This window comes from Ambystoma mexicanum, chromosome 6q (genome assembly GCF_040938575.1).
Source record: "Ambystoma mexicanum isolate Mex_15411 chromosome 6q, UKY_AmexF1_1, whole genome shotgun sequence".
NCBI classification, from domain to species: domain Eukaryota; kingdom Metazoa; phylum Chordata; class Amphibia; order Caudata; family Ambystomatidae; genus Ambystoma; species Ambystoma mexicanum.
Window position 1 is genome coordinate 1,263,710,183 of NC_090937.1, and position 18,993 is coordinate 1,263,729,175.

An 18,993-nucleotide genomic window follows, 5' to 3' on the forward strand; every position below is an offset into this window, starting at 1 on the left:
TGGTGCATGTTCAATGAGAACACTGGATGATGAGTGGACGGGGCGATTAAGAAACAGGGTGGGGAAAATGGCATCATTGGGAACATCCGGAGTGAAGACGGGTACAGATGCCACAATGAAAGGGAAGTTGCAGCTCCCGCTAATACATAGGGGAGGAGGGAGGCCGAATTATATACCCTGGGCTCAGATGGACAAGGCCAACTTACTAAAGTTATTGCCCCCGTTATCGGGAGGGGCGAGCAAGTGGATATACGCCTTTGAGAAACACACTGCCGGGGTACCCCTAGCAATAGGGGATGTGAAGAGCTTGCTTGTATCAGCAGTGGGGGATCAGGCTGATAGAGTATGGGTAAAGGCTGGCTTCCCCGGAGTAACATTAGACTGCGACCGCCATGATGGGGCCTCCTTTAACACAGTGCGTGCAAGGGTGTGGGATGCCTTGCGGGAAACGTTTCCAGATACCCCAGACTTACAGTAAATAATGCAGTTTACAATGAATGACGGGGAAGATGCTATGGATTACATTTTTCAGGTCCAAGAGATGTGGAGAGCAGAAACGGGTACGCCCTGGTATCAATCTACATCTTTATTTTACTTCATTATAAAGAGGGTGTTGCCAAAGGAGGTGCAAAAGGCACTCGACAAGATAGCAGGTATTGAAGCGAAAGGATGGCCTGAGATTCAGAGCATAATAGTGCACCCCTGTAAGCGAATAAAAGAAAGGGAGAAGGAGGTGGCGCAGAAAAGATTGGCAGATGAAGCGAAACTAGCGCAGACAAAGTTGGTGAAGGTCGCAGCAGCAGTAGCAGCGCTCCCACACAGCAGGGAGGGAGATGAGGAGGAGGAGGGGCTGGTAGCAATACAAGGAAGGATGGCAACTAATTGGGCGGGAGCAGGACAGCGGCAATGGAACGAGCAGGAGCAAGGCGGAGGTCCGCAGTGGCAAGAGTGGGCCCCTCGAGGGGGACGAGGTGGGTACAGGGGCCGAAGAGGAGGTGGACCAGGGTACGGGGGAATGGGAGGAAATGGATGGCAGGGTCCCAGAGGAGCGCAAGGGAGTTGTTGGAACTGCGGAAGATGGAGGAATTACTCTAGGGAGTGCAGAAGCAGACCCAACAATGAGTTTCAAGAGGCAGAACATTATGGCCATCCCCACCCGGGGAGCCCATATGGTCTCCCAATGGGACAACAACAACAAAGAAACGCAGGCCAGGGGTACAATGAGCAACAACAGGGGCATCAGTACAGAACACCGAACCACCCACAAAACAATGACAATATGCAGTACACGCCAGGCAACCCTTTTGCGACAACAGCAAACGGAGCCCCCGCACCAGCCCCCTATAGTGGCGTGTCAGTGGTTTCAGGGAGCGTGTTCAACCAGGGGGGGGCAATGAGACACCCCGCATAGGACAGCCCACAGAGAACACTTGCGTGTCCAGTTCTATCTACCACCTACGATGCATCAGAGGAACCATTGGTAGGGGCGCAGATAGGAGACAAGCAGTTCATATTCATGGTGGATTCGGGAGCGGAGAAATCATGTATTAGGGAGGGCCGATTCCTGTTATCTAACAGGAAGTTAGAGATGCAGGGGTTCTCTGGGGCTGTAATTGAAGTTCCTTACACAGAAGCATTGGATGTAACAGTGGGGGGCAAAACTGTAAAGACACCCTTACTGTATTATGAACATTCACCAATAAATGTACTTGTGAGGGATCTCCTTAGCAAACTCAACATGACGATATCCTTCACTGAGAGAGGTATAGTGTGTTCAACACCCGGAATATGCTCATTACGTGTAATGTTGGTAGTACAGGCTCACACAACCACACAAGAAATACGAGGTTTGCCAGTAAACAAGGAAATGTTTATTGAAGGACTAAAGACACTGGCCCTCATAATTCCTGAGCTAAGAAGAATGGATTAGAGGATTCCTGCGGAGTTCCTCTTCCGCCCAATAGTGTGCCCTGACACAGCACCAGGATCAGTGGTATCATTAGATTTGCACGCTGTACAGGTATCTGCGAAAAGGATTTCTGTGATTGGAATAGATATAGAAGGATGTGAGTGGCGTACAGTACTGTGTACGAATGCCAATATCGCCCTAAGAGACTTAACTGATGAGGATCTCTTCTCAGATTCAGAGGGGGATGGTGAAATAGTAATGGAAATAGCGATGCCCTGTGACATTTTGATTCAAGCTAGGGAAATCCCCGTTCAGCTGATGGCAGTGGTAGGAGCACCACCGTCATTCTTCGATGATGACATGAGGCTCGTACAAAATAATTTGTGGACAACAGGCCCCCATGATGTAGGGTTGTTGCATGGAGTACAACAGGTGATAATAAAACTAAAACAAGGAGCAATTCTACCCCGAGTGAAACAGTATCCATTGTCCCGTGAAGCTGAAGAGGGGATAAAAGAGACAATAAATGCACTACTAGCACAAGGGATAATAGTGCCTTCAAACTCCCCATGTAACACATGTATTTACCCAATCAAAAAAGCAAAGGGAGGGTCTTGGAGGATGATACAGGATTTACGCCCCCTAAATGATGTAATTCAGAAAGAGTTCCCTTTGGTCCCGAACCCTGCATCAATACTATGCAGCATCACAAAAACGGCATCACATTTCACGGTGGTCGACTTGAAAAACGCATTTTTCTCCATCCCCCTGGCTGAAGAGAGCAGATACCTGACAGCATTTACACTAGGGGTAAAGAGATATGAACATTGCAGATTACCGCAGGGATACTGTGAGAGCCCGAGCATATTCAACCGCATATTACATGAAGACTTAGGAAACCTATCAGTTGAGAGTACAATCATTCAGTACGTAGACGATTTACTTGTCTGTGCACAAGACGAAGAAACATGCAGAAAAGATTCAATAACACTCCTGACCCTATTGGCCAATAAGGGGTACAAAGTAGACAAGGGAAAGCTACAGTACTGTCTGACAGAAGTTCTATACCTGGGACAGCTAATATCAAAAGATGGAAAAAGAATAATCCCCGACAGGGTAGAAGCAATAAGATCAGTAGGAGAACCCACAACAGTGAAAGACATGCAGAAATTCCTGGGAATGTGCAACTATTGCCGAGCATGGATATTAGATTATGCAGCATACACCAGACCCTTACTACAAGCGCTCAAGGAGGCACAACAGGAGAACAAAAAAATAGAATGGTCAGAAGAAATGAGCGCCTCCTTTAAATCTTTAAAAGAGTTGATTTCAAGCGCTCCAGTGCTCGCAAATCCTGATTATGGACGCAAGTTTTACCTGTTCTCACACTGTAAGGGAACACTCATGACAGCTGTACTGACACAGAAGACGTCCCTAGGACACAAACCTTTGGCTTACTATAGTGGCACTTTAGATGCTGTGATGCAAGGACATTTCGCGTGTGAGCAATCGCTCGCTGCAGCCGCGTTCGCAATTGAGAAAACTGCAACGATAGTAATGGGATGCCCTGTGACATTGTTTGTGGAACATTCATTATTTGCAATACTTGAGAGGTCAAAAAGCACACTGACAACACAGCGGGCAACCGCCTACAAGATAATATTGTCCAGCGCCAAAATCCATGTGGTGCGATGCAAGACAGTGAATCCAGCAACATTCATTACAGAAGCGTGCACACTAGAGGACATGCAGGAACACGATTGTGCAACTTACACAGGAGAGAGAGGGGAGGACACAGTGGTGTGTGAGAATGCTCTGAATGAGAGGGAAGTGTAATTCGTAGACGGGTCAGCATCAATTGACATGGACACGGGAGAGAAACATGTGGGTATGGCAGTGGTGTGATTAGAAGACGGTTAGTATGAGACACTAGTGCAGTACCGCCACCCATCACATTACTCTGCACAAGCAGCAGAACTGATTGCACTCATAGAAGCACTACATGCAGCTAAAGGTTGTGCAGTGACAATATACACAGACTCAGCTTACATGACGACAACAGTACATGGGGGTCTAGCAAGATGGGGGCGGAGGGGGTTTCGACGAGCAGATGGAACTCCAGTGCAGCATGCAGAATTGCTGAAGGAGTTGATTGAGGCCCTACAAGATCCCACAGCGGTAGCAATAGTGAAGTGCCAAGCACATTCATCCAACACAGATGTTGTGGCTTTGGGAAACGCGGCAGCGGATGCTGCTGCCAAGGAAGCTTCCTACTTTCAGAAATATGAAGCAGGTGAGTACATGCTGTAGCACAAGACAAACGAAGAGCTCCCAGAAGGCTACAATATGATGCCTATATCACAAATACTAGAATTACAGGAAGGAGCAAGTGCAGATGAAAAATTGATGTGGACAAAACGGGGGTGCAGCCAATCGGCGACAGACTTACTGTGGCGACAAAATAACTCAGGAAAAGTGGTAATGCCAGTAAAGTTATTGGAAATTGCGTTCCAACAACTACACTTCCCAGCACACAATACGAAACAGCACATTGCAGCAGAGATACAGGAGGAGTGGTTCGTGCCCTGTCTCCAGGAACACCTATCTCGATTAACGCTGGAATGCACAACATGTCAGATATACAATTCAGGAATGACATTACGTACGCTCCGGGGAACAATTCCAAAACCAATTGGGCCATTCAGAGAGCTACATATCAACTACGCGGACATGGGAGAAAGGTGTAATGGGGCACGTTACATGATCGTGGTTGTATGCCCATTTTCAAGGTGGGTAGAAGCAGGCCCATGTGCACGACCTGATGCTAAAAGCGCTGCAAAGTTCGTAGTGAGGGAAGTGTTTCCGTGCTGGGGAATTTGTGACGTGATTCGCTCGGACAACGGCACTCACTTTGTAAACGAGCTCTTCAAGGAAGTAACTACATTGTTGGGAATAAAGCATAAATTGTGCTCGATTTATCATCCTCAAAGTAATGGCGTAGTGGAAAAGATGAACGGACTGTTAAAAGGGAGGTTATCAAAACTATGCTTTTCATTAAAAAAGAACTGGATTTACTGTTTGCCCCTTGCGCTATTTGAGCTGAGAAATCAGCCAAGCAAGGACCACCATTTGTCCCCGCACGAGATCGTGACTGGGAGACAAATGCACACAGCACACTCCCCACTGCGCGAACACTCAGATGTACACAGAAGCGCTGCGATATTGGGAGACGAGTTCACAGACTATTTGAAGAAATTAACAAGGGCAGCGCGCGCAATATCAAAGCAGCTCTCTCCACCTTTCACGCGAGAGGAAGGAAACACAACAGGGTCTGTTACGGAGCCTGAACCACAGCTACAGCTGAGGCCGGGTGAATTCATTTATGTCAGGAGTTTTGTGCGTCGGTGGAATGCACCACGATTCCACGGCCCATACGAAGTAGTGTTTTGCACGCCCACGGCAGTTAAAGTAAAGGGCCTGAAGTATTGGGTGCATTTGACAGACGTACGAAGGGCATATAATAATGTGTAGGAAGAGGTAGATGAGGAGGCACAGACAACAGCAAACAATGCAAATGAGCAGAATGGCTGAATATGGACTTTTGTGTGTGACAGTAATGCACCTGAATGAAATAGCGGCTGACAAGTATACTTGCATTTTTTATATTACAAAAAAAAAACAACAAAAAACTTTTTCCTCTTGTGAACTTATATGTAATTAATGATATGATAAAATTATGAAGTGTTTACACCCTTGTCTGTGCATCCCCATCCCTACAACCCTACCCACTTCCATTCCCTTTCAATATATATTGGCACTGGTAGTGCTAACAAAATGTTTACATTCATGCACTTAATGCACTTTTATATCTCAAACAGGAGCTACCATGGCATCTAACGGGCAGCCTGCAACGGATAGATTTACTAGATTTAGAGAGTGGTTAACTGAGAGATGCAGATATTCGTATGAGTGTGGATTATCTGTGTGTATTACATTGTTTTTTACAATAATGTTTGGCCTGGTTACATATTGGTTCTTAGCGTTCATCTCTATCGAGATGAACGAGGGGGGAGAGATTAACAGCACTACTGTGATCAATGCAACCACGAGTGTAAATACTAAGGAAGGTGACTTTTTGGTATGGGACGGAACTAAACTTGTATGGGGTTATTATACCACACCATCCAATGCTGTCATCTCAAAACATGAAGGGCTACAGGGTGAAATGCAAAATAACACAGTGTCTCCGCCAAAGATATCTAATTACAATGCTCGCAGTTTAAATGACCGAAACCCGTCCGCTATATCCTGGTTGTATAACACCCCCACCAGCCAGCCTGCCCCCATAGCAAAAAGCACACTGACAGATAACGTCAAGGAAGAAAAGGAAAGGATGAGAGCAACACACGAAATATTATATGATTACTGGGCAAAGGGGGGCGGGAACGAGAAAGGGGGGCCCATTTTGTCCATCGCCCATGAGGCTGGGAAGTACATGAGGAACAAAAATAACAGACGAAAAAGGGAAGCAGGGAGGAGGAAGTATGATGAGTACTATGGGTTAGGACTAGATAAAATGGAAGACCCACGACACCCCCACCAGACAAATAAATGGTATGCGGATATGAGTGCAACAGCTAAAAAAACAACAAATGAGAGCTGCTATGTCTGCTCCCTCATTCCCCATGCTTCAGGCACACCCAAGGTATTGTTACCCAAAGAGTTGCCTATTGTAGATGCCCAATGTCTCCTTCATCTCACGTTGTGCAGGATTAAGAACACCTTCCAGGCACATGAAGTTACTTTTAGAATGCTGCAGAACGAGAAAACTTGCTACCCAAAGACAGTAGGAGTGGTATGCCTGGAAGAACCATTTTTTTGTGATACAAGGGACACTTTTTTCGGACAACAAGTGGAAGGACGAAGAAGTAATGTGTAAAGCTGAAGCGCTGAGGGGTGTGGCACCAGAGAAACTGCAATGGATAGAAGAAACGTGCACACCAGTATGGAAGGAACACATTTCAAAACTAACTTGGGTAACAGCCATTGAAAAACCCTTCAAGCTGCAGAACGAAATAGACTATGAACTATGTTTTAAAGGAGAGGGGAAAACCTCCATGGGGACAAACAAGAACTGTAACAAGACCCTTACCATCCCAGATCTGAGAAAAGGGACAGCGGCCCTGATGGACACGTATTGAGTATGCGGCAACCAGGCATACCTGCACCTCCCCCAATCATGGAGTGGCAGCTGCTCAATGGCCACTCTGCACTCAGCCCTAATGGTAATCCCAGAAAGCCACATTGATGGGAGCAAAAGGACACGAGAAAACACCCAACAGAGTGCGACCCAGCCGACTGCAGAGTCACAAATCTATGTCCTGTCTTCCGGGAACAAGGAAGAGGTGCTGTCCCGAAACAGACGAGCATCAAACTACATATCAAAGGCATCGTCGGAGTTGCTGGCACAGATCCCAGACAGATATCGATTATTCAGCTCGGCAGAAACATTCTTTGCCTCACTCGTCCCAAGTATCCAGGCCAGAGCAAACGCAAAATGGCTCCAGATAACACGTTGGGAGCTGATCCAGCTGGCAAATGACACTGAAGAAGGGTTCAACGTAATAAAAGTGGAACTAAGAGCTTTACGGTTGATGACCATGCAAAACAGGTATGTCTTGGACCTGTTGACGGCGATGGATGGAGGTGTTTGCCGAAAAATCGGAAGTGCCTGCTGCACTTTCGTACCTTCTGAAGACACAGACAACGGCTCCCTGTCCCATGTGATCGAAGCAGTACACAACCTGGGAGAAAGAATGAAAATGGAAGGCGGAGCAGAAGAAAGCGCGTGGTTCGACAATATCTTCTCCTGGGTTCCATCATGGCTGGGAATGACTGTGAAACTTTTGATGCCGGCTGTGGTGTTCCTCCTCTTTTTGCCTGTGCCAGGTGGGTCTTCGATGTTGTGCTAACGCAGTACCTAATGGTGCAATGATGATGGTGACAATGGGCAACACCCGTGGTACAATACAAACTATGCACGAAGTGCAGGTACAAACAGGGACAGATGACACACCCAGGTATTAGCTAGTGCCCAGGTATCATGATAAGGATATCGTAGACAAATTGTGGCATACCACCATCAGAGAGCCCCGTATACTAGAATGGTACCAAGAGGTGTGGGTAGACTTGGAAGGAGAGAGCAGATGTATATACTTGACCTGTACCCCAGATGAGTATGCCAGGAGGGGTGAGAGCTTAAGGTGGGTGTGCAGAGCGTGGATGCCCATAAAAGGCACACCAGCATGAGATGACACAATCATTGACGAAGAGGAGTGTAGGAGATTGGAAGATTTAAAGAATGTGTTACTTAAGTAACGAAAGGGGGGAAATGTAGGGGAGGATTGGTCCAAAAGACCCCCCTTGCCTACATCCCTTCCCCAGGTGAGGGCCATGGCTCATCGGGCATCCCCTCATACCACCAGGGCCCAGGTGGTGGAGGGCTCACCTGCTGAAGACATTGCCCACACTTATTGAATTTAGCTAGGCCTCAGAAACCATTTTGTCTAATAAAGATGGTGTGAGCTCAGCGCACTGTAGCACGGCCCCCACCCTCGGAGAGTTTCAATTATCCCTGTGGCCGCAGCTCCCTGGCAGATCCGCTGTGAGCCCGTTCCCACGAACAAGACGGACATGAGCTAGTGTAAGATACTAACACTGTAACATTTCACCTTCCACAGTGTATCACTGCTCCCAGCATGACCCGGCCAGCGAGGCCTGGGTGAAAAAGAGAACTGTAAAACGGTCCTCAGATAAAAGCAAAAGTTCCCGGCCAATGCCAAAACTACCTGCAATATGCGCATTTTCCTCACAACACCTCTTCTATTAAAGAAACCTGTAAAGTGTATAAATATGGTAGAATGCATGCTTACATGACATTAGCAATGAAGAACCCACACCGCTGCAGTTGTGTGCTAACAATAAAAAAGCGTTCTAGGGGACTATTCGTTATGTGTATCATTGAAAAGCTTACACCCCATGGTCCCGCGCCATAACCGGACTAATGCTGCTAGGGTGCAAAGAAAAGACAGATGTAACCACACAGAGGGCTCATATGAAGGACGCGCGAGAATGCACCCTTCATGTGTGTATATCAAAATCCCTTATGTGCCACTTCCATCACGGATGGTGGCGAGTCATTTTCTTTGCGCTCCACCAACCTCACTACTACCTCACTTACTGTAAATGTATATGCATATAACTCAATGTTGTAGTTGTTAAAACGTAGTGTACAAATAAACGTGCTCAGACTGGCTATATTTGAGAGACATTTAGCAAAGTTAAAATGTATGTCTTCATATGATTCAAATGAGTATTGTATAATAGTTGAATGTTTATGATGTTTTCACCTAAAATTGGCAACACGCGAGGAAGATACCTTTATGAATATGCGCAAGGCCATTCCCCTCCCTCCCTGCGAAGACTGCCAAACAAGAGAGCAGAGGCCCGCGCCACGCTGCTCCACCTCACCCAACTAGGCTGGAGCCGCTTCAAAGATTTGTAGTCCCCTCTGCTGCATCCAAGGCCATGGCCCGCCACCTGCATTATTTACAGCCCAGCAGTAAACCTCCGCCTGAATACACAAATCCAAAGGCGCCCCCTCTTAAACCCCACAACCCACTGGATCACCTTAGACTTATGACCCCTGTATAATTAGGACACCCAATACTGTGGCAACATACAGCAGCACATTCATAACGACTTCTAACAAGACAGAAAGACATGTACCGCCCGTCCCATGCCCTGAGACTTAGCCCCCCCCGACCTATGGTACCGGTCAACAGGACACTGGTAATCATGCACTGATGAATCACCATCAAACCCCTCTCAAGGTGCATTCCTCCTGTGTTGCATTAACCTGTAGAATAACCTATTGAAAGATTTACTAAAAAAGATAATATTACAATGACTGAATGACTGCAGTGTGCATGGCCTAGGGCAAATAAGTCAGGAAAAGACATTCATCTCTGACACTGGCCACAATGGCACAACAACACCGCCCGGATGAACTCAGCTGACCTGCCAGGCCCAGCCCAACCCACGAGGCTGACCAGTGACGTCCTCCAGCCAAGGCCAACCACATCGCAGCAGCGCCTATAGCTAGTCATCGCCACCCAATCCCATTGAACTTGTGCCCCCTATAGTATGTAGGTTCTGATGACGTTTTTTGTAAATATATACGCCTGTCTTTGCTATTGTCAGACAGAGCGCTCTCGGAGTTTGCAGAGTTCTTTGCATGCCCTATTCTGATTGATAAACTCCCATTTACGCTCACCCGCACTCTGTCTTGGCCTTATTCCCATTTTGGGAGAGTCCTTCATTGTCTCTCATTGCGGGGAGGATCGTGCTGGTTGGGGATGCTTGCCTTCATTAGCAAATGAGTTCTTGCAGCTCCCCAAGCTTATCCAAGGTAGGGAAGAGGAGCCAGCACTGGGAGCCAATGGTAGCCCCCCTGATGGAAAATTATGTATCTCCCAATTGCTGGCCATTGCTGTGAAAAAAAAGAAATAGCTTGGGTACAGCCTCTATTGAGAACTATCTTCAACTATCTTCAAACACCAATTAGCAATACCCGAAATCTAAACTTGTAATTATATGTTGGAATGTTTGCGGCTATCAAAATCTCTTCAGGTGTCTGGCTTCTTCTCTCTTTTCGCAAGCATGGAATGTTCTCTTATTGCAGGAAACAATGACAACTGATACATTAGTGATTAAGGGCTTTTGCACCTTTTGTTTCTTTGCAACTAAATCAATGGAAGGACGACCTGCTGGAAGTTTAGTAATTGCTATTAATAACAACATATTTTGCTCTAACAAACTTGTGCATGTAACTGAACACATATAAGCTGTGGAATTGAATTTTAAGGCAAACACACGTAACCCCCTACTATTGATAACTGTATACTGGAATCCTCTAAAATGAACCATAGATGAGATGTTCGACGAAATCGATAACTTCTTAGAGAACGCACTCATTCACGATTCTAATTATGAGATTATCATTGGGGGTGACTTCAACTCATGGTGTTTGGACAGTTGTGAGTATGAAGAGGAAGAGACGTCTGAACAAGCAAAGAAAGCTAGGCTAAGAGGGCAAAGATGGAGGACCTACATTGATGATTGGGATCTGTGCTTTGTTAAATGTGCAGCAAATGGTCCCAATCATACATGGAGTTGGGGGATGGTGACAACTCTGATTGACTATTTTGGGGTGTCTCAAAACCTCGTCAATCAAGTGGACCCAGTGATGATCTACACAATCACCTTTGGCGATCATACCCCAATTCAATTGAGTATGGGCCTAGAATATTCCAATCTCAATGTGAATAAGTTGTTGCAATTTCCTGAAATAGAGCGAGGGAATATCGCTCTCAGATGGAATTCAGCATTATGTTCCCAGCTTGCATGTCGTGTGTCGCGTCAACTAAATAACCAAAAGGTGTGGATCATGCACTCACCCCACTGCTTGCATCAAAGAGATGAATGTGTAACTCACATTGTTAGAGAAGTCATCACATCCCTAATAGGGAAGCAGAAAGTTAGAGTACAAGTGAATGATCATGTATATAATCATCTTGTAAAATTACTTAAACGCATGAAAAACAAAGAAATTAGAACTTTGAAAAAAGCGCCAGTGAGTAACTTACAGTACCTGTACTTGAAAAAACGTGTCTTACAGATTTACAAGAAGAAAATGAGGGAATTGCAGATTATGAGGTATAACAGTGGAAGATGCGCTCTTATTAGAGCAATCTGCAATCATGATACAAAAGTCATTTGGCCAACTATTCGACAATCAGACTCCAGAGGTAAAGCAAGCTTGGGGACTACCATTCCTGCTGATGTATGTGAAAGGTACATAGCGAACAAGTATCAGCTTCCTCTTTGATTTACAACTGTGGAATATCGACTAACACCTGGTACACACTCGCAACTCACTAATTGGTCAATTCAAGACACCGAGTGGGCGATTAGTAAATTGTCTCGCTCGAAGGCACCGGGGCCGGATGGTATACCGCCTTGTGTTTACAAGGCGGACCCTGGTTTATGGGCCAAAATCCTCAAAATCAAATTCGAATTATCGATGCTATGGCCAAATTCTTCACTATTCTGATTTTGCATGAGCTGGAGAAATATATCGATCTTTGTAGTATCTTGTCCAAATTTCAAACAGGTTTCAGAAAAGACATGAGCATGACACTAAATGGAACAATAATGTCTGACTTACTAGCTGGCACCAAAATCAAAGGTGCAAGTCCTGTGTACATGGCATGCATTGATATGTCCGCAACTTTTGACACTGTTGTAAGAAATATACTATGGGGTAAAATGAGTCATCTCGGGATTCCCTTTGCCCTGATATATTGGATTGCACTGTTGCATACTCACACAGCCTACAAATTAAGGGTAATGAGTGAAGGGGCACTCACGGAATCAGTCAAGACGTGCATAGGGCTTAAGAAGGGCTGCAATTTAGCGGCTACGCTTTTTAATCTTTACCTCTGCGATCTAGACAATCAATGGAATGAGGCAGTAATGTATGCTGTAAAAATAGGGTTGTTGCGTTTGAACTGGCTCGCTTTTGCGGACAACATTATACTGCTGGATCGCACACCGTCAGGTCTACAAGTGAAACTTCACTGCTTTGAGGAATTTGCTCATATTCACAGTCTCAGGCCTAACGTTACAAAAACCAACATGATGGTGTTTGATGCAGGGAAAAAGCTCAAGCACTCTAAACGGAAGATGAAGTAGCCTACATCTTTCAGACCTCAGAGATTATATATCTGGGCTACTACATGAGCAATACATCTTCCATCAAACTTTGGAGCAACAGGTTGAAAATGAAAGTTAGACCATTACAATGCCAAATAAAGGTAATTTGTGTGAGGTATTGTAGATTCTCTCTAATCCCCTTACGTGACTTTCTTCTTCTCAAAGAAGAATCTGTTTTACTTTATGCACTGAATATATGTGTACGTTAGATTTACATAAACAACTTGATACCATCCAGGGCTGCCTGATGAAAAACGCATTACATCTAGCCCTCTCGATACCCAATTGCGTAATTCGTCATGAGTTTGGGCTGATTGCACTGTCTTGTAGAGCTGAATGCGAGCCCTAGCTAACTATTCACAATTTCTGGATCCTCCCAAAAATTCACTGTGTCAAGATTTACAACAGGTGCTTCAAGCACAAGGCGTGAATTCCATATTGCAATATCAAAAGAGAATGCAGGGTATTCTTGAAGAACTAGCGGTGACTAACTTGGATTTATACCTCAGACCCGCATTTGTGGAAAGAAAACTATATGAGAGCGACTGGAGGCGTACGCTAGACCAGCTCAATGAATACAGTATGTACAGCGAATATGCCAAGTTCACCCGGAAAAGGGTGCCATGTAGGGATTATTTTAGCATTTTTCTCTGTATGCGAGCGCGCACATATTACATGCGTTTCCAATTCAATCAATTTCCAACTCGTGAGCGATGCAGATACTGGGAAACTAGTAATTGTAAAGACCTTAAGGAGAACTGTTGATTTCAGGGATGCAATAAATTAGGAGAAACACTCAAACACTTAGTCCTTGAATGCCCACAATTTAGGGTCCCAAGAACTAATCTTGTGATGAAATTTATGGGAGTTTATTTAGAAGATTCTCTTGAACTATTGGTGGGCAATCATAAAGCTCTTATATTTGCCCTTGTAGACCTATTAAAAATGATTGAAGCTGATCTATTGAGGTGTTTGTGACTCACGGTAAAAGGTGAGAGGTGTTACATCGGTGCTTAGGTGGTGTAAGAACTGAAATAACCACCATGCGCTCTTAAAGCCCTGAATGTGTTACTGTATACAAACTGCTTGTCAGTCACATACTGTTAAGGGTGAGCTGTGTTACTTTGATGTTCAGTTGAGGTGTGCTCTTAAAACACCTAATATGTGTATCTAAAGTCCAATGTGTGATGTTGCATACGAACTGCCGGTTTTCAGGATTAAGGCAAATATTAGTCTCCGTACCTCATGGGAATTTATCGCGACCTATGAGGACATCCTTCTCTTTGAGATATGTTTGTAGAGGACGTGTATGCAATGTCAATGGAATGATATGCATACTGCAATCTTTGGGATATGTTCGAAGAGGATGTGTATGCAATGTCAATGGAATGATAGGCATACCATGATCAACAGAATGAGACCTGATTTGGAGATGTACTGTCCCATGCTTGAAGTTACTCAAGAATTTAACTCGTGTGGCTTATATATAGAGTGTAGCATCTTATATTTTAAATTTAATGGGAAATTGTTCCTTTTGTATTGTTTTAAATGCTTGTATGATTTAGATGTTTTGGATGTAAAGGTTTATTTTAACCATAAACAAAAATTTAAATAAATTTAAAAATGGCATGGATTTTTCCGTTACTGAATAAATTAGGCAAAACTGGGGACGCTGCAGCTGCTAGAGCTCTGCTTACATTTGAAACTCTTAATCTGTTTTTCTTTGTGAAAGTATGCTGGACCCCCTGCTGGGGGACATAGCACAATTTTGATTACGTTAAAGGATAATTTTCCGTCAAGGCAAACATCTGGGATTGGACCAAAAATCATGGCCAACTATCTACGCTAAGCAACCATAGCCCGGTGGTGCAAGTTTCGCAATGTTATATGAAACCAGAACCCTATCTCCTTTTAAGCCCAAGCCTTGGCGTATGGGACTTTATGTTGAGACTGTGAATCAATGCTCTCCCCTTGCTACCAATCACAGGGCCCCAAATGGGTATTGAAAGAGCTCAGAGATTATGTCGGATTTGCAAATCGACCAGTCATCTCGAAACTGCTAGACATGTTTTGACAGAGTGTGGCACCCTGGGCTTGGTTTATATGTGTCTGCTTGGTGGAAGAGTACACAACAATGAGCCGATTAAATCAGATTCTTTCTGCCTAAACACGGACTCAACCCAAATGCACATTGCACTTTATTCAGTCTGGAAAATAGTTGAAAAGCACCTTAGAATGCATCAGACTGTATACATGATAGAGACTGTATATTAAAGTGCAGAGATCAGTCCTATGATGATTATGCTATATGAACTGTCGATAAAATGTTTTGAGGATAAATTGATGAATCTGATCAGGTTTTTACTTATGATACACTCAGGTTTTACCTCATCTTAAAATGTATTGAATGATATATGTGCATGGTATGATTATGTTTGTGATTGTTTCGTAAAAGTTCAAATTGAACTATAAACAACTAATAATAAATAAATAAAAATGTATGAATTTGATATTTATGTAGATATGGACCCACTGTTAGTGCCTCCCTATAATCCAGCACATATTCCTCAAAAGTTAGTGTGGCTAGGGTGTCTTCTGATAAAATTAGGAACACAACAAAATACAACGAAGCCTGTCGATCCCAATTGATGTGTTTCTCAGTGCCCTTGAACCGTTACTTCTGCAAGTGGTCTTACGAATTACACTCAGTTATGCTTCTGATCTAGTATATAGCATCACTCAAAACCAGAGGCATAGCCAGGATTGTCTAACAAGTAGGGCCTGACGCTGCTCAGTCAGCATTTACAGATTTTGAGTGGGCCTTGCCCGCTCAGGCCCTGCCCTGTCTACAACACTGCTCAAAACATGGTAATTATTTAAAAACCGTGAACCGTTAAGTAATATTTTTCCAAAGCAGCCGCACGAAATTGAAAGAAGGAAGAAAAGACAATTAAATTAACAACATCAAAAAATAAACTAACTATTTCATGTTTTCTTTGCAGATTCATTGAAGGAAACAAAATTGCAACAATTTCAAGATATGCATTCCGAGGTCTTCGTGATCTTACTCATTTGTAAGTGTGCTTCTTGTGCTCATTTCACATTTCCTGTGTATCCCTCAGCAGCATGACTTCATGCAAAACCTGTGAAGAACTTATGTTATGTTATTTGGCATTTATGTAGCGCTCTATATATCATTGGTATGACCTCAAAGCGCTTGTGGGTTGAACGCCCTCAGGGACTGCAATCCAAGTCAATTGAGAGAGTAGGGTATTATAGGGTGATTGGGTATACTCAATATGTGAGCAGCTGATGCGATTGCTTGATGATAGCTGCATCATAACCTTAGGTGTGGTGGTATTGAGAGATCATTTGAATGTGTGCAGTCCGGAGGTTCTGCTGCAAGATAGTAGATCTAGGAACTAATTTTTCGTGATGGGTTGGAAAGAGTCGAAGGCTGGCATTGCGGTCATCAGGGTGATGGGATCAGAAGGGGTAGGGTAGGGGAGGGCGGTGAGGGTGGAGAGTTTGGTGTTAAGGGTTGACGTCCTGTCAAGTGCAGTGTTGTAGAAATGTAGCGAGAGGGAATCGCAGTGCGTTTGCGTGGGGGTGGTTTGGGGAGAGCTGTAAGTAGGTTTTACGAATTCAGAGATGATCTTGTGGAGTTCTTTGCTGCTGCTCCAATAGTTCAGAATGTGTATATTGTAACATGCCTTTTTGGCCTTTCGGATCTCGGATTTGTAGTTACGGTGGTGGTGGGTGAACATAGATCTGCTGAGAGCGGGTTTAGATGCTCGACATTTGTGCTCAAGAGAGTTATTTTGACTTTTGAAAGTCTTCAGGTGGGGCGTGCACCATTTTGGCGATGGTCCTTTGCGTGAGGCTGCAGGGCATGAGTGGGATGAGAGGAATTAGTGATTCTTTAAGCCAGGAGTGAAATGATTTGATGGTTAAGGATCTACCACAGGTCAGTGTCACTGGTGGACAGAGTAGAAGGGCTCCGGCTAGATCGGGAAGTACTTTGATTTTGTTCCAGCATTTGAGATCAAAAGTGAGGGCAGGGGGAGGCGTGGGAGATGGGGCTGGTGTGTGGAAAGAGAAAGGGATGGCAGAGTGGTCTGTCCAGATAAGTGGCTTGGGACTGCATATAGAGACGAGGTCATAGGTGCTAAAGATCTCATCAAGGGTGTGACCACCAGAGTGAGTTGGACCAGTGGTATGTCGGGAGAGGTTGAGTGCGTCAGGACTGTCGACCAGAGGTTGGGTCATGGGATTGTCAGGCATATCGAACCAGATATTGAAATCTCCCAATAGTGTGAGAGCTGGGCGATTTACCTGACAGAGATTGTTGGCGAAATGTCTGTCATAACCAGGGGGTCTGTATATGAGTAGGAAGCTGTAAGTGAGTGTTGATGGTAGTAGAGTTTTACTAGAAGGGATTCGCAGGTAGCATTGCTTGCCTGGGATTTGGTGAGTGAGATGGAGAAATTAGGTTTATAGAGGATTGCCACTCTGCCACCTCTAGAAGGTCTGTTGTGGGCAATAAGGGGGTAGCCAGGGAGGGTAGGCCTTGTGCGCGAATGGGGAAATACCATTGGAAACCCAAGTTTCAGTGATAAAAATGAGGTCAGGATTGTCAGAGGATAGGAAATCAAAGATATTGGGCTTCATTACGAGTATGGAGGTAGCCATGCTGCTAAAAGCGGCATGGCTACCTCCATCCCGGGTACCAGGTCCGGGTCCCGCAAAAGGGGACTTACCGGGCCATTCCGATCTTGGAGGGCCCAGTAAATCCCTTTCTCGGGACCCGGACCCATAGGGCTCAATGGGAATGGGGAGGATGCTAACAACGGGCCCGTTAATGACGGGCCCGTTGTTAGCATCTTGGACTGCTTGTGGGACCCGCTAAAGACGCCTGGTCTGACCAGGTGTTCCTTAGCAGGTCCCACAGCAGTCCTCGTAATAGGGCAGATCGTAATGAACGGTGCCGGTGTAAGTGATTTCAATCCGGCACTTCACCTAAGTCAATGCCTAGCGTGGGATGCACAACTGAAACCCTTAATTATTTATTTGTGTCTATAAGTTCTTTTATTCTGAACGATGTACCACTTATATCATGCCCCTCTCTTTTAACCCCCCTGGTCACACTGAACCAGGAACCAGGCTGGTTTGCAAAGTTAAAATATTTATTTATGATTTGCACAAGGTATATCACATTATTTTTAATGGTTATACAATAAGCACCAATGGGGTGATGTCACACTAAACAATCTCTTTAATCACAAGGAGTAATTATGGGGGAAAAAACAATGCAAAGAAAAATACTTTTTGGGTTTGTTCAATCAAATGGCAATGTGATTACTATTTCCCCCTGCACACTCTTCAATCCCCCCAATATGCAATATAAAGAGAGAGAAGGAGAGAGAACAGGTTTCAGGAATGCAGAATTCAACAAAATATATCAATCCCAATTTCCCAGAGAAAAACAGAATTGATTGGCAAATGTTTTTAAAAAACCAAAAATGGCTTTAAAGTTGGCTTTGAATGAATGGGTAAAATGCTAAATCTGGATGTAATTTACTGAAATTGTCTAAATTCTAATGGGAGCCGCTTTATCTGGTTTCAGACACACACTAGCAATGATTTGAAAGTAATGAGCAAGTTGAAAACTTAATTTTGAGGTCGGGTTCAATGAAAAGCTATTTTACACGTTATAGATTTGCCAAAACGAAAAATGTGTGGCAAACTTTTCCGCGTGCGCGGTAAGCGCAATTGCATAAAAACTATAAGGAGATGCGGTTTTGGGTTCTTTAGGAAGCTTAGGATGTTAGCTTCAAGTAGACACTTACATTTTGTTTCTAGCATAAAGTATGAAGATGTTATGAACGTTTTTGTGGAGGTCATTGTTTCAGTAAGAGGCAAAATTGTAAAACAAGGATGAGCTTTTAAAATACAAACAAGGTTTCTTTACACTAGGGATGGACTATGAAGAAACAAACTACACGACAACGCAGCCACCATACCAGGACATCTCTGAATGGTTTTTGCCCGCCGAGACGCTTGCCTTCTTCAGATAAAATATATCAGCGCAAAGATGATTTTAACAATATTATTACAGAAGGACTATAGGATAAGAGAGAGAGTTCAGGCAAGACAAAAAGGATTTCTAACAACACAGTTCTGGATATAAGATATATTTGATTTGGATAGGGATGACTATGTACAGTACATAGGCTAGTGACAATCCT

General features: G+C 44.4%; 1 protein-coding gene across 1 annotated transcript in view; it reads left to right on the plus strand.

Annotated features, from left to right (window-relative positions):
* Positions 1-18,993, plus strand: part of LGI2 (leucine rich repeat LGI family member 2) — an 828,935-nt gene that overhangs the window by 292,583 nt on the left and 517,359 nt on the right. The window contains exon 4 of the mRNA XM_069631870.1: positions 15,748-15,819. Within this exon, the coding sequence (XP_069487971.1) occupies positions 15,748-15,819 (72 nt within the window). The remainder of the gene's footprint in view (positions 1-15,747; positions 15,820-18,993) is intronic.